Genomic DNA, 15,924 nt, shown 5'->3' on the forward strand with positions numbered 1-15,924 from the left:
CTCACTCACTCAGTCACTCTCTGTCAAATAAATAAATATCTTAAAAAATAATAATTAAATCTAAAGTGATATGTGTGATAGTGTCCACTTGCATAACAAAATATATATTTAAATACACATTTTTCTGGTTCATATAATATACCTTAGAACCTTATTGTCATTTGCTGTGATTACATGGGATTTTAGATGCTGTGCATGGAATTTCATGTTGTGGTGTATCACAACAATGTGTTGAAACACTGGAGAAATCTTCTGAAGTATAAGTCATATATAGGTCTCTATTGGGGTAAAAGGATCCTTTAGGAGGCCACGTGTTCCAAAAGGACAGGGAGGGACTATGTCTTTTTTGGGTGTGTATATATAGGCCTGATATTTACCAGGCAAGTAGGAAAAATTGGTACTAGAACTCCATAATTGATGGCCTTTCCCCTGACTTTCTCTTTAATCTTTAAGACTCTAGAATGCACATAGGAGTAAGGGCTGCTTTTTTCTCGCATTTCTTAGTTGATGTTATGTTGTGCCTCTTTGCTCAGCATGTCAGGTACTAGATTTGCCTCACAGTGTAATACACTAGGTGTTTTAAGAATAAGGCATGTCTGTCCTTAAGAATATTGACATCTCATTAGTTAGTTTTTTTTTTTTTTTAAAGATTTCATTTATTTATTTGACACACAGATAAATCACAAGTAGGCAAACAGGCAGGCAGAGAGAGGGGGGAAGCAGGCTCTTCACTGAGCAGAGAACCTGATGCAGGACTCAATCCCAGGACCCTGAGATCTAACCCTAGCCAAAGGCAGAGGCCCAACCCACTGAGCCATCCAGGTGCCCTGATTAGTTAGTTTTTATACTGTTAATGGCATGCGTGGTATAAACAGTTAATGCCTTATGCTTAAATGTGCCCACTGGTTATTAGGATTTGTAGTTCACCAGAATTTCAGGAAACATTTCTGTTGAGACAGACTTTCAAGAACCACTAAAGAAATGTTAGTACGTATTTATTGGATGTGCAGAATACTAGGCCAGGTATTCTGGGAGATACAAAAATGACTATAATTTTAAACTAGCAAGTTGCATTAAGCACTATAACAGAGGGATAAGTAAAGTGCCATGGGGATATGGGAAGGAACGATTGAGACTTGGGGATATGGGAAGAATATTCACTAAATTGGGATTTGAATTGGATCTTTTTTTTTTTCTTTTAAAGATTTTATTTATTTATTTGACAAAGAGAGATCACGAGTAGGCAGAAAGGCAGGCAGAGAGAGAGAGAGGAGGAAGCAGGCTCCTGCTGAGCAGAGAGCCCAATGTGGGACTCAATCCCAGGACCCTGAGATCATGACCTGAGCCGAAGGCAGCAGCTTAACCCACTGAGCCACCCAGGCGCCCTTGAATTGGATCTTATAGAACTGGTAACTTTAGTAGGTAGACAAAAAAGATGTGATTCATCATATGATAATATGTACAAAACATTTTAAAGGCAGCTTCTTTGATATAGCTGTATTACTGCTTGACACATGGTGAAACTAACTTTTTTCTAAACCCAGTGATCTGGGATGCAGGCATTCACAGTCATCCAAGAGCTCTTCTGGAGATCATTCCTTATCTAATCTCCCTTCTCCGGCTAGGGATTAAGGATAAAATGGATGTTGGAGATGGATCAGGTGTGAGAATGCAGATAAATTCACATATAACTAAGAGTCTTGTTGATCACCTTTAGCTTAGGGTCAAAAAAGTGTATCCTGAGTCTTATAACTCAAAATGTTTATGTCTAGAATTTTATGATTTCTGTCTTAATAATTAAATTACTCTTCAAAATGGGTCCTAGTTGAATTACTTTCATCCATATAAAACAGGACTGTTTAGTAATAATATAACATGAGTCACATGTGTAATTTTCTAGTAGCCACATTTATAAAAGTAAAAAGAAACAAAGGAATTTAATTTAAATCATATATTTTATTTAATCCAATATATTAAAATATTATTTTAATATATAAGCAGTATAAAATTTATTAATGAGCTATTTTATATTCTTTAGTCCATTTCATTCTTTTTTATGTTAGAAATCCAGGGTGTATTTTGTATTTAAAGTATATCCATTTGTACTGGCCACATTTCAAGTGCTAATAGCTACATTGTACCTAGTAGCTATCAGTATTGGACACTGCAGATATGGAGGTTGGACAGCTGAATTTTTTGTTGTCTTGCAGATAAAAATAGAAAGTTAAACTTACTGAAACCATTTTGGGTTCTAGAGATGATCATATTACTGGGTAATAAGAAGTAGCAGTTTTACATTTATTGGGGCAATTTGTTGAGGAGCATTGCTGATGCTATTATCTTTATATATAGAGAGTCACACTTTGCTGTTACAAGTGAATAGATTAAGAAATGTGTCTTTTGTCTTAGTTTTTATTGAGATAAAAAATACTTTTATGTACAATAGGGTATACCATCTATGATTTTTAATACCATGCTTTTTGTTTTCTGTAGGAATTTTACAATGAATTGGCTCCTATGTCAAGAATCCCTGCAGGCACCATCTCAGGACTTTTTTTTGCGATTGACACAGTCTTCTTTATTACCTTTCTATATTTTAGTGTTAATTATTTGTTTTCTTTCTATGATGCAAGTTATTTTTAGGAGAATTGGGTAAGTACCAATGAGAATCAGTCACATTGCTAACTAATACATTATGGGAATAAATTATTTTTAATATCCTTCCAATATTTGTATCTGTTTTAGAATTTCTAGATTCATTCTCTTGGTATCAATATCTAAAATATCATCCAGATAAAATTCAAATTTATATATACATCTAAATATATAATGTCCAAATTTAATGTAGGATTAATACTCAGTTAAATTGTTACAGACTTATTTACTAATTTAGTCATAGTTTTACTTAATGTAAGAATAATTTTCTTGTGTATAACTTAAATGAAGCTAGTAGTATAAGTGATTTTTTTTTTTTTTTAAAGATTTTATTTATTAATTTGACAGAGAGAAATCACAAGTAGATGGAGAGGCAGCCAGAGAGAGAGAGAGAGAGAGAGAGAGGGAGAGGGAAGCAGGCTCACTGCTGAGCAGAGAGCCCGATGCGGGACTCGATCCCAGGACCCTGAGATCATGACCTGAGCCGAAGGCAGCGGCTTAACCCACTGAGCCACCCAGGCGCCCCAGTATAAGTGATTTTAAATTAGGAAGAATTCCATATTTCTGTCATGTTTAAAAGTAGGTTGTGTGTAGTATTTCAATTTTGAGAACTTAGCTATTCAAATTATGATTTAAATATTTTGATTTAGTAACCACTAGTTGAGTGATAATTGATCTTGGAAAAGAAACCTAAAAATTTTTTTTTTTTTTTTTAAGATTTATTATTTGAGGGACACCTGGCTCAGTTGCTGGGTGTCTGCCTTTGGCTCAGGTTGTGATCCCAGGGTCCTGGGATGGAGCCCTGTGCTGGGCTCCCTGCTCCCTGCTTTGTGTGAAGCCTACTTCTCCCTCTCCCACTCCCCTTGTTTGTGTTCCCTCTCTTGCTGTCTCTCTCTCTCTCCAATAAATAGATAAAGTCTTAAAAAAATAAAAGGATTTATTTATTTGAGAAAGAGAGCATAAATGAGCGGGGGTAGAGGGAGATAGAGTCTTAAAACAGACTCCCCTCTGAGCATGGAGCCCTAGGCTGGGCTTGATCCCAAGACCTGAGATCATGACATGAGTTGAAATCAAGAGTCGGCTGCTTAATTGACAGAGCCACCCAGGAGCCCCCTAAAAATCATTTTTGTCATATTTCCTGAACTTTTCATGTTTAGTCTTCACAGAGTCCATTATCTTCGTGTTCTAGAAACCATTTCAGAGACTTGGAGCTGTGTAAGTTAGATATTTGACTAAAAGAATATACTTTGAAATTCCAAGGACCACCTATATTTTTTTTATGAAGAAACTTAAGATCTTTGATTTTTCAAATATATATTTTCAGAATAATAAAAAAACATATTTCCTTTGTGTAGTGGTAAGTCCTTGAAAGAAACTATTACTCTTGAAGATGGACGAATTGGAGGAAGGCCAGAAATAATTTATCATGTGATTCACACCATTTTATTGGGCTCTCTTGCAATGGTTATAGAAGGGTAAGTGTACTTTATTGGGTCTATTTGTTTTTACAACATTTTATTCTTTCTAATGCTACTAAGTTGAACTTTCAAGAATTTATTTATGAAACTATAAAAACTCAAAATCTACAGACTTTCTTAAGCTAACTGGAGTTTATGGAGGTTGTTGTAGTACAATGAACATTTACTTATTCACTCATTTGTTCAAAAACTATTGAATGTCTTCCAAGGGCCAGGCATTGTACTAGGCACTGGAGGTACTGTGGTGACCCTTATGTGACTTATGGCCTAATGAAAGCAACAAATACTAATCACACAAAAATAAAAATACAACTTGGATAAGTGAAGTAGAATAAATGATGCTGTGAGGCTAAGGGTTCAATAAATGATACCCTTTTCTTTGAAGTTTGGACTCAGATGAAAAATAAGACATGAGTATAAAATGATTTTGAGCACCCAGTTTCAGTTAGAGAAAGGGCTTTCCCCACACCAACAACAAGCCATTGTTCAGGCACCAACTGAGTGTCCTACAGTTTGACTTAATTCTGGCACTCTCCGCCTGGACATAGCATCAGATTCCACAGTCCAAGGGTTCAGTACTACAAGATTCTATACCCCACCTTCAGGTTCCAGTTGCAAACCCAGGTTATTACCTGTGCTTCAGACCAAATCAGAACTTCCCAAGACCCTCTCCTTGGGTTCAATTAATTTGCTAGAGCGACTCACAGAACTCAAAGAAATATTTTACTTACTAGTAAGATCACCAATTTATTATAAAAAGATAGAACTCAGGAACAGCCAGATGGAAGATAGGCATAGGGCAAGGTTTGTAGGAAGGAGTACGGAGCTCCCTTTACCTCTCTATGCATGCCACTCTGTCCTGGTCTCCATGTGGTCACCAACCCAGAAGTTCTCCGAACGCTGTCCTTTTGGATTTTTATGGAAGCCTCATTACATAGGCATGATTGATTAAATCATTGACCATTGGTGATTGAACTCAAACTTTAGGCCCTCTTCCCTCCCCAGAGGTTTGGGATGGGACTGAGAGTTTCAACCCCCTAATCACATGGTTGGCTCCACTGGCAACTGACCCCATCCTTTGGTATCTTCCAAAAGTTACCATTAATGACAAAAGCCATCTTCCCAATTTCATCACTTAGGAATTCCAAGAGTTTGGGGAGCTGTGAGCCAGAAGCCTTACAAAGACCAGATATATGTGAGAAATATATTTGATCATCTGCATGATTCTGATTTTGATAAAGGTTGCATTGGCCAACACTTCATGTGTGACCAAGGGCTCTACTATTCCCCACCCCAAACTGAGCTTAGTCCTCAAACTTCAGGCCATCTCTTTTCAATGGGCAGAGCCTTGGTAAGTTTATGCCCCTATCTACACCCACCTTGCAAAAAGAAGAAGAATTTTATTACACCTATATCATTACATCTACCTCAGTGTTCTTATTTCATTCTCATTTTAGTAACCTACCTTTTTTTTTTTTAAGATTTTATTTATTTATTTGACAGAAATCACAAGTAGGCAGAGAGAGGGAGAAGCAGGCTCCCTGTGAAGCAGAGATCCTGATGCAGGGCTCGATCCCAGGACCCTGAGATCATGACCTGAGCCAAAGGCAGAGGGGCAGAGGCTTAACCCTTTGAGCCACCCAGGCGCCCCCTACCCCATATGTCTTCTTAATTATTTAAGAAATGAATAACAATTTGTTGCTGAAACTTGGAGGCTAAGATTTTCATTTTCCTTTAACATTGTGGTATTTTCACAGGTAGCAGGAAAGAACTCAGAAAAGAGAAATTGGGGGCACATGGCTGGCTCAGTTGGTGGAGCATGTGGCTCTTGATCTTGGGGGGTGAGGGTTTGAGCCCATTGTTGGGTGTAGAAATTAATTCAAAATATAAAATCTCTAAAAAAAAAGAAATGAGATAGTAATGACGTTCACAGGATATTTCATATGTTACTCCTTTTGTCTTTTCTAGTTTGAAATACCTCTGGACTCCATATGTGTGCATGTTAGCAGCATTTGGTGTATGTTCTCCTGAACTTTGGATGACACTTTTCAAGTGGCTTCGATTACGAACTGTACACCCAGTATTGTTGGTGAGTCATTGTTACTTTGGGTTAAATACTTGCTTCTCTTTCAGTTATATAAATGGAAAGCACATTGAATATAATTGAAATAGCATGAGTAAATCATATTATGACTTGAGGTTAAAAGATGTTGTGAAAAACTTTTTTTTAATATAATTTCTGATTATAAAGTAAATGCATTTAAATGCAGACAGGTAAAATACATCTCTCTCATGAGAGAGTCAGACTTAGATTTTCTCTCAGTTCATGCTTTTAGTTCTTGAAGGATAGACTTAAGGGTGACAAACAGGCCAAGAAGAAGGCTGTTGTCCAGGTACTGGACGTGGTGGATGGAAGTGATAAAAACTTCAATATATTGAGTGTTCACTCAATGAAATAAAACATTTCATGTGCTATTCGATGCTTACAAAGACCCTAATGGCCAAGTTTTATTATCTGTATTTTGTAGATGAAAAAATTAAAGCTTAAACTGGTTAAATAACTTGCCTAAGACCACATGGCTTATAAATGTGGAAACCATGATTTATACCTAGGTTTTTCTGACTCCAGAGACCGTTTACTTAATACTATGCTATACTGGAGTGAAAAAAATAGTAAAAGAAGGTTAATAAGACTTGGTGCTTCATTAAGTATGGAGACTAAAGAAGAAGGAGAAATCATAGATATTTCCTAGGTCTCTAGTTTGTGAGACTACGGATTGTGGGGTTGTCATGAGACAATGGAAGAAGAACAAGTTTTGACAAGGAGGTGATAGATAATAATCTTCTGTAATAGTCATATTGTGTTTTGCCAGTCTTTTTCCAGAGAAATTTATATTTTCTTATTTTATTTATTTTTTTAAAGGTTTTATTTATTTATTTGACAGCGAGAGATCACAAGCAGGCAGAGAGGGAAGCAGAGATGGGGTGGGGGGGGGAGCAGACTCCCCGCTGAGCAGAGAGCCCAATGCTGGGCTCAATCCCAGGATCCTGGGATCATGACCTGAGCTGAAGGTAGAGGCTTTAACCCGCTGAGTCACCCAGGTGCCCCTGTATGTTCTTATTTTAGCATAATTATTGATATATACTGGCTATTTTTTCTGTGTTAATTCATTATCTTTTTGTTGATAGCTGTTTAGGTAGCACAGTTCAGTGTCCTTTGTAAACTCTTAAATTTAAATTCCTGTGTCAAATACTGATTTTTTTAAAAGATTTTATTTATTTATTTGACAGACAAAGATCACAGGTAGGCAGAGGGGCAGGCAGAGAAAGAGAGGGGTAAGCAGGCTCCCTGCTGAGCAGAAAGCCCAATGCGGGGCTCGATCCCAGGACTCTGGGATCATGATCTGAGCTGAAGGCAGAGGCTTTAATCACTGAGCCTCCCAGGCGCCCCTTGATTTGTTATTTGAAATATAGTATAAATGTTACCCTTTTTTATGTTCTGCCTTTATATAGTAAACATGTATGTCTCACTTTATGTCTTAAATTCATTAGTCTTCACTATTCTCACTCTGTGAACTAGGTTCCACACTGACTTCAGTTTCTCTGACTGAAATTTTTACAACTGTAAGAATCTGTCATTGGTCATAGAGTCAATGTCTAAGACTTCCTGAAATGTATTTATCCATAATCATTTTTCTTTCAATGTTTTAGGCTCTTATTCTGAGTATGGCTGTTCCCACTATAATAGGTCTCAGCTTATGGAAAGAGGTAAGAAAATCAGATTTTTGTATTATTAATATGTACTTCAAGGTATTGATAAGTTTATGTCTGTGTAGCATATTTATATTGAGACACTACTCTCACAACATAAAATGTGCTATTAGTATGCTTAATTTTTTATCAGTAGGAACATTAAAAAAAGAGCTAAGACTTTTTTTTTTTTAAGATTTTATTTATTTATTAGACAGAGGTCACAAGTAGGCAGAGAGGCAGACAGAGAGAGAGGAGGAAGCAGGCCTCCCACCGAGCCAAGAGCCTGATTGGGGCTCGATCCCAGGACCCTGGGATCATGACCCGAGCTGAAGGCAGAGGCTTTAACCCATTGAGCCACTCAGGTGCCCTGCTGAGACATTTTTAGAATGCCATGTAATGCATGTAGTCTAATGCTTTTAAAATTCAGTTTATAATTGTCAAAGGAAATTACTGAATAAATAGGTGATATTATTAAGAAGTATTTTGGCATGAAAAACCCACAGCTAATATCATACTCAATGATGAAAAACTGAGAGGTTTTCCTCTAAAATCAGGAAAAAGATAAGGGTGTCTACTCTCTCTACTTACATTCAACATAGTCCTGGAAGTTAGAAGTCGTAACCATAGCAGTCAGACCAGAGAAAGGAATTAAAAAAACATCCAAATTGGTAAGGAAGAAGTAAAATTTTTACCATTTGCAGATGACATGATATTATATATAGAAAACTCTAAAAACTCCACCAAAAAACTACTAGAACTGGGGTGCCTGGGTGGCTTAGTTGGTTAAGCCTCTGCCTTCAGCTCAGGACATGATCCCAGGGTCCTGGGATTGAGTCCTGTGTATGACTTTGTGTTCAGCAGGGAGTCTGCTTTCCCTCCCTCTCCACTTTACCCTTCCCCTGCTCATGCTTGCTCTCTCTCTGTCTCAGATAAATAAATAAAATCTTAAAAAACCGAAAAAACCTGCTAGAACCGGTAATTGAATTCAATAAGATCATGGACTACAAAATCTCTATACAGAAATCCATTGCGTTTCTATACACCAATAATGAATGAAGCAGCAGAAAGAGAAATTAAGAAAACAGTCCCATGTGCAATTACACCAAAAATAACAAGATACCTAGGAATAAGCCTAACCAAAGAGCTGAAAGACCTGTACTCTGAAAACTATAAAACAATGACGAAAGAAATTGAAGATGACGCAAAGAAATAGAAAAACATTCCTTGCTCATGGGTTGGAAAAACAAATATTGTTAAAATGTTTATACTACCCAAAATAATCTACACATTTAGTGCAATCTCTGTCAAATTACCAACAGCATTTTTCCAAGATACCAACAGAATTAGAACAAACAATCCTAAAATTTATATGGAACTGCAAATGACCCCAAATAGCCAAAGCAATCTTATAAAACAAGATTGGAGGTCTTACAATTCCAGACTTCATGTTATGTTACAAAGCTGTAGTAGTCAAAACAGTATGGCAGTGGCACAAAAAGAGACCCATAGACCAATGGAACAGAATAGGAAGCCCAAAAATAAACCCACAATTATAAATTATATGGTCAGTTAATCTTCAACAAAAGAGGTAAAAAGATGCAGTGGAAAAAAGTCTCTTCAACAAATGATGTTGAGGGGCACCGGGGTGGCTCAGTGGGTTAAACCTCTGCCTTCAGCTCCAGTCATGATCCCGGGGTCCCGGGATCGAGCCCCACATCGGGCTCTCTGCTCCGCAGGGAGCCTGCTTCCTCCTCTCTCTCTCTGCCTGCCTCTCAGCCTACTTGTGATCTCTATCTGTCATATAAATAAATAAAATCTTTTAAAAAAAAAAAATGATGTTGAGAAAACTGGCCAGCTAAAAGAATGAATGTGGAGCACCTTCTTATACCATACACAAAAATAAGCACAAAATGGATTAAGGACCTAAATGTGAGACCTGAAATCATAAAAATCCTAGAAGAGAACACAAACAGTAATTTCTCTGACATTAGCCATAGCAGCTTTTTTCTAGATATGTCTCCTGAGAGAAGGGAAACAAAACCAAAAATAAACTATTGGGACTACATCAAAATAAAAAGCTCTGAACAGCAAAGGAAACAGTCAACAAAACAAAAAGAGAGCCTGCTGAATGGGAGAAGATGTTTGCAAATGAGGTACCTGATAAGGGGTTAGTATCTAAAATGTATATAGAACTGGGGCACCTGGGTGGCTCACTTGGTTAAGCATCTGACTCTTGATTTCAGTTCAGGTCATGATCTCGGTCCTGGGATTGAGTCTGTGTCAGGCTCCAAGCTCTGTAGGGAGTCTGCTTGAGAGTCTCTCTCTCCCTCTGCCCCTCCCCCGCTGTACTTTTGCTCACTCAATCTCTAAAAAAACAAGTCTTTAAAAAAAAAAAAAGATATGGGGCACCTGGGTGGCTCAGTGGGTTAAAACCTATGCCCTCAGCTTAGGTCATGATCTCAGGGTCCTGGGATCGAGCCCTGCATTGAGCTCTCTGCTCAGCAGGGAGCCTGCTTCCACCTCTCTGTCTGCCTGCCTCTCTGCCTACTTGCGATCTCTCTCCCTGTCAAATAAATAAATAAAATCTTTAAAATAAAAAATTAAAAATTACAAAAAAATAAAGATAGGCAGAAGACATAATTGTCCAAAGAGGATGTACAGATAGCCAACAGACCCATGAAAAGATGCTCAACATCACTCATCATCAGGGAAATGCAAATCAAAACCATAAGGAGATATCACCTCACACCTGTCAGAAGAGCTGAAATCAGAAACACAGGAAATAAGTGTTGGCAAGTATGTGGAAAAATAGAATCCCTCAATAGAATCCCTTGTACACTGTTAGTAGAAATGCAGACTGGTGGGGCATCTGGGTGGCTCAGTTGTTGAGCATCTACTTTTGACTGGGACCCTGATCCCAGGATTGAGGCATTGGGCCCCACATTGGGCTCCCTTCTCAGTGGGGAGCCTGATTCTCCCTGTCCTGCCTGCTCTTCCCCCTGCTTGTGCTCTCTTTCTCTCTCTCAAATAAATAAATAAATAAATAAATAAATAAATAAATAAAATAAAAATCTTTAAAAAAAAAAAAAAAGAAAGAAAAGAAATGCAAACAGGTACAGCCATTGTGGAAGACAGTATGGAGCTTCCTCAAAAAATTAAAAATGGAACTATGTTATGATCCATCAGTTGGACTACTGGGTATTTACCCAAAGAATACAAAAACACTAATTCAAAGGGGTACATGCACTCCTATGTTTATTGCTGCATTATTTACAATAGCCAAATTATGGAAACAGCCCAAGGGTCCATTGACAGATGAATGGATAAAGAAAATGTGGTGCATATATGTATATACATACACACACATACATATACACATACACATACATTTAGAATGGAATATTATGTAGCCATAAAAAAGAATGGAATCATGCCATTTTCAACAACATTGTTGGATCTTGAGAGTATAATGGTAAGTGAAATAAGTCAACCAGAGAAAGACAAATACCATATGATTTCATTCATACGTGGAATTTAAGAAATAAGACAAAGGAAAGAGAAAAGAGAGAAACCAGAACAAATCAGATTCTCAACTATAGAGAACAAATGAACAGTTGCCAGAGGGGAGGTGGGTGAGGGAATGGTTGAAATAGGTGAAAGGGATTAAGAATACACTTAACTTGATGAGCACTGAGTAATATATGAAATTGCTGAATCACTATATTGTACATCTGAAATGAATATAACACTGTATGTTAACTACACTGGAATTTTTAAACAATTATTTTGGCAACTCCAAAATTTAAATATTTGTAAAATAGTTTATTGTAATGTAACATGAAGCTAATTGAAATTAATTGTGTGTGCATGAAATATACAGCTGATAATTGGTAATGAGAAAATTATTTATTGAGTCTAGGCATTAAATTAAACATAAAATAGATTACTTTGAAGAATTTATTTATTTGAGAGAGAGCGAGCCTGAGTTGGGGGGCAGGGGTAGAGGAGCGGGAGGCGGAGGAGCAGACTCCTCACTGAAGAGGGAGCCAGATGCGGGGCTCGATCCCAGGACCCTGAGATCATGACCTGAGCCGAAGGCAGATGCTTAACCTACTGAACTACCCAGATGCCCCTAAAATAGATTATTTAGATTATTTGTAACTGAGAGGGAAGAGCAGCTCACTGGAAGGAAGTAAAAAGATCCATGACATTTTTCCCCTGGGAAAAATGTTTAAATACTGTTTGTCTTATGTTAGTCTCTTAGTCTTTTGAAATACTGTGTAACGGTTTTAAACTTTCTGGATATATACATGATTATATACATTTATACATTTTGGAAATTTTGTTTTGCATTTTAGTTTTTTCCAAGATTAATGACAGAATTAATGGAACTACAAGAATTTTATGACCCAGATACAGTGGAACTTATGACCTGGATAAAGTAAGAATTGAACTGCTTTTAAGACTGTTGTTAAATTGTTGCATGCTATCTAATTGATTCGGAGGAAATAATAAATTAATGCTTTTCCATTCTCATAAAACTCAGAATTTTACCTCCATGCTTTTAGGGATATTTAGTTTTTGATTGACCTATAATTCAAATTTTCTAATTGAATTCTTCACTGAAAATACAGCATTGTGAGGCACCTGACTGACTCAGTCAGAAGAGCATGCAAATCTTGATCTCTTGGTGGTGAGTTCAACCCTCATGTTGGGTATAGAGATTACTTAAATAAATAAAAAACTTAAGAAAATATAGCATTGTAAGTTTGAAATTTGAGATCTTGCCATCAAACACCTAGAAATGTGGAGTATAAATGAACAAATATTCCTTTGAATAGTCAAGATGATGCTTCTTTTGCCCTGTGTTGGAAGTGGATGAGTGGTGGATTGCTAGTCTTGGTAACCAACTTTACCAAAACTTAAAATTTTAGTTTTAATACCCATGCACATTTTAATGCTCACCTAGGACCAGAGATGTGGTCTTGGGCCAGTGGATGCAGGGAACCATAACTGAGACACCTTTTCCCTCTCCCAACACAGGCACATAACTAAGAGACCCTCAGAGGGTTACAGTATCAGGGAAAGGATAGACTAACAACCTAACAGGAGTGCTAGAAGCAGATGTTAAGAAGGCTTGTATTCCTTGGCTTCAGCTTTTGGTCAAAAAAAGTTTTTCCTTTGAATTTGTAGCACTGGATCTGAATTCACATGGGTTTGCAGTTTGAAGTTATACTTGTTTAATCCAGGAAACCCCCAGTCACGAAAGTATCATAAAAAGTGGTCCTGGGGTGCTTTGGAGTATCTGTTAATATTCTCAACCCAGGCTACACAGGTTCCTACAAATAAGACTTCGTGAAGATGAGCTCTCAAATTACAAAACACATGAGGAAACAGTCTAATACAGTAAGAATTAGCTGTTGTTTGAGATCAACAGCAGAATTAGACCTCTAGCAATTTTTTTTGTTTATTTATGTATTTACTTGAGTAATCTCTACACCCAATGAGACCCTGAGATCAAGAGTTGCATGCTCTTCTGACTGCACCAGCCAGATCCCCCAGACCTGTGGCAATTTCTGATAATAAAACTTGTTTATGTCAGTTTTTGATGCATAATAGACTATCACAAAATTTAGTGGCTATAAACGATAAACGTTTGTAATTTTGCACCATTTTGACCATCAGCTGAGTCAGGGAAGTGGGGAGGATTCTTCTGGTCTGGGCCAGCTGATCTAGGACTGGGTAGCCTGGCATGGCCTCTCATATGTCTAAAGGTATCAGCTGAAGGGATGGAATTGACTTGGTCATGGGTCTCTCATCATACAGCCAGGTAGCCTGGGTTCATTCACAAGGTAGTGGTTGTAAAGTTACCAAGAGAGCAGCAGGAGAACACAGATGCCAATGTCAAGCATTTTCTTTTTAAATTTTATTTATTTATTTGACAGACAGAGATCACAAGTAGGCAGAGAGAGAGAGGGAGAAGCAGGCTCCCTGCTGAGCAGAGAGCCCGGTGGTGGGGCTCGATCCCAGGACCCTGGGATTATGACCTGAGCCAAAGGCAGACGCTTTAACCCACTGAGCCACCCAGGCGCCCCAATGTCAAGCATTTTTAAAGTCTCTGCTCACTTTATGTTGTTCTGTTGGCCAAAGCAGGTCACATGACCAAGACCAGCATTTGCTCCGAGAGCATAGGTATGGGAGAAGAATCATTGCAGGCGTTTTGTGACTAGAATACCCCACGGATAGACATTATAAAATGAACTACATTGGAAATTATTTAACATAGAAGAAGAAACTAAAACATGAAAAAGAAATGAAACACTATCAAAAATAGCCAAGAAAATATGGGGGGGAAGACAAAAATGTTTCTAGAATGAGGAATTGATTTATAGAAATGAGAATTGGTCTTATCATAAAGTCTTGTTGCTGTAAATATACCCTTCATATGTCTAAAAATTGTTTTCTTTTGATCACTCTTAACTATTGCCTGTTAATATTTTCTGTGAATTGTATTTACCATTGTGGAACACTGACTGTATAGCTTTGCATTGTTATTAACAAAAGAGGAAATTGATTCTGGGTTTGTGATTTATCACAATATTTTCAAAACCAGCACAGGGTCCTGAACATTGAACATTGTGCATCAGGCAGTCAGACATATATATTATCATGGTGTAATTATCCTGTTTGTTTCCCTATTACTGGGTGTGCCCTGAGGACAGTGGTTATATGCTGCCTTTTATTTCCAGAGCTTGGCATTGTTCCTAGACTGTGTAGGTTAATGTTGAACACAGGAAGTGATTAAATAAGTAAAGACATTGGAGCAATCCTTCAGGATCTGCTTTTAGTTTTGTAAGTGGCATCTGTCTGGGACTTTGGATCGTGGTTCAAAGTGGAGAACTACATGTGTTATCTGAAGACAGGTATATGGTAAAGTTAGGGAAGAAGCAGGAAGGTGGATGAATTGGGAAGAATTTGGGCTGTGGTAGTTAATATTCGCAGAACGATAAATTTGAGAATTCACATTATCACCAGTGAATTGACCACACTATATAAAGTAGTGAATTCCTGTCATTATCTATACCCTGCATATTTTTTAGTGTTATTATTACCACCTGACCTATATGTTTATTGTCCTTACAGTCTCTCTCAAAAACAGGGACCTCATCTTCATCCCTGCTTTAAAAAAATTTCTGTATTTTCAGCATTCAGAATAGTTCCTGGCACATAGTAAGTGCGCAGTTTTTTTTTTTTTTAAGGAATTTGTAAATGAAGTGAAAGCTGACATTGAAACTCAAATGTACAATACATTGTTGAGTTTGTGCTATATCAGAGTTGGTATAAATCAGTGATCTAAATAGTGTGTAAATCTGTATGTCTCTTTACAGAAGACAAGCTCCAGTTGCAGCTGTGTTTGCAGGGAGTCCACAGTTAATGGGCGCCATTAAATTATGCACTGGATGGATGGTGACCAGCTTGCCCCTTTACAATGATGATGATCTTCTCAAGAGAAATGAAAACGTAAGGCATTTTAGATTACATGTTTGTATCTTTCTAACATTGCTCTTTATTTTCAGTGTAGCTCTGTAATGATGTATATGTTCTTGATTAGTTAGGAATATCCAAACAATTAGAAAGAGTTAATTTGGGCACCTGGGTGGCTCAGTGGGTTAAGCCGCTGCCTTCGGCTCAGGTCATGATCTCAGGGTCGCACATCGGGCTCTCTGCTCGGCAGGGAGCCTGCTTCCTCCTCTATCTCTCTCTCTCTGCCTCCCTCTCTGCCTACTTGTGATCTCTCTTTGTCAAATAAATAAATTAAAAAAAAGAAAGAAAGAGTTAATTTGCTTTAGTTTTTAAAAAGCTGTATGTTTAAGCAAGGGGAGAACCAAAATTCAAATAATAATTTCTTTATTTTATGAATAGTATTGATGTTTCTAGGAGAAACCTTTAATTTTCCAACAAAGTTTCAAGAGGACACTGATATGTCCTCTTTGGAAAATATCATTGTTCTCAACCAAATTATTGAAGGAAGTCAGGC

General features: G+C 37.5%; 1 protein-coding gene across 5 annotated transcripts in view; it reads left to right on the forward strand.

Moving 5' to 3' along the window:
- Positions 1–15,924, forward strand: part of DPY19L4 (dpy-19 like 4) — a 68,458-nt gene that overhangs the window by 38,912 nt on the left and 13,622 nt on the right. For all 5 annotated transcript variants that reach the window (XM_059394876.1, XM_059394877.1, XM_059394878.1 and 2 more), the window contains 6 exons: positions 2,494–2,652; positions 4,011–4,130; positions 6,102–6,222; positions 7,845–7,901; positions 12,245–12,327; positions 15,275–15,407. In XM_059394876.1, coding sequence (XP_059250859.1) covers positions 2,494–2,652; positions 4,011–4,130; positions 6,102–6,222; positions 7,845–7,901; positions 12,245–12,327; positions 15,275–15,407 — 673 coding nt within the window. The remainder of the gene's footprint in view (positions 1–2,493; positions 2,653–4,010; positions 4,131–6,101; positions 6,223–7,844; positions 7,902–12,244; positions 12,328–15,274; positions 15,408–15,924) is intronic.

Source organism: Mustela nigripes, chromosome 3 (genome assembly GCF_022355385.1).
Source record: "Mustela nigripes isolate SB6536 chromosome 3, MUSNIG.SB6536, whole genome shotgun sequence".
Taxonomy (NCBI): Eukaryota; Metazoa; Chordata; class Mammalia; order Carnivora; family Mustelidae; genus Mustela; species Mustela nigripes.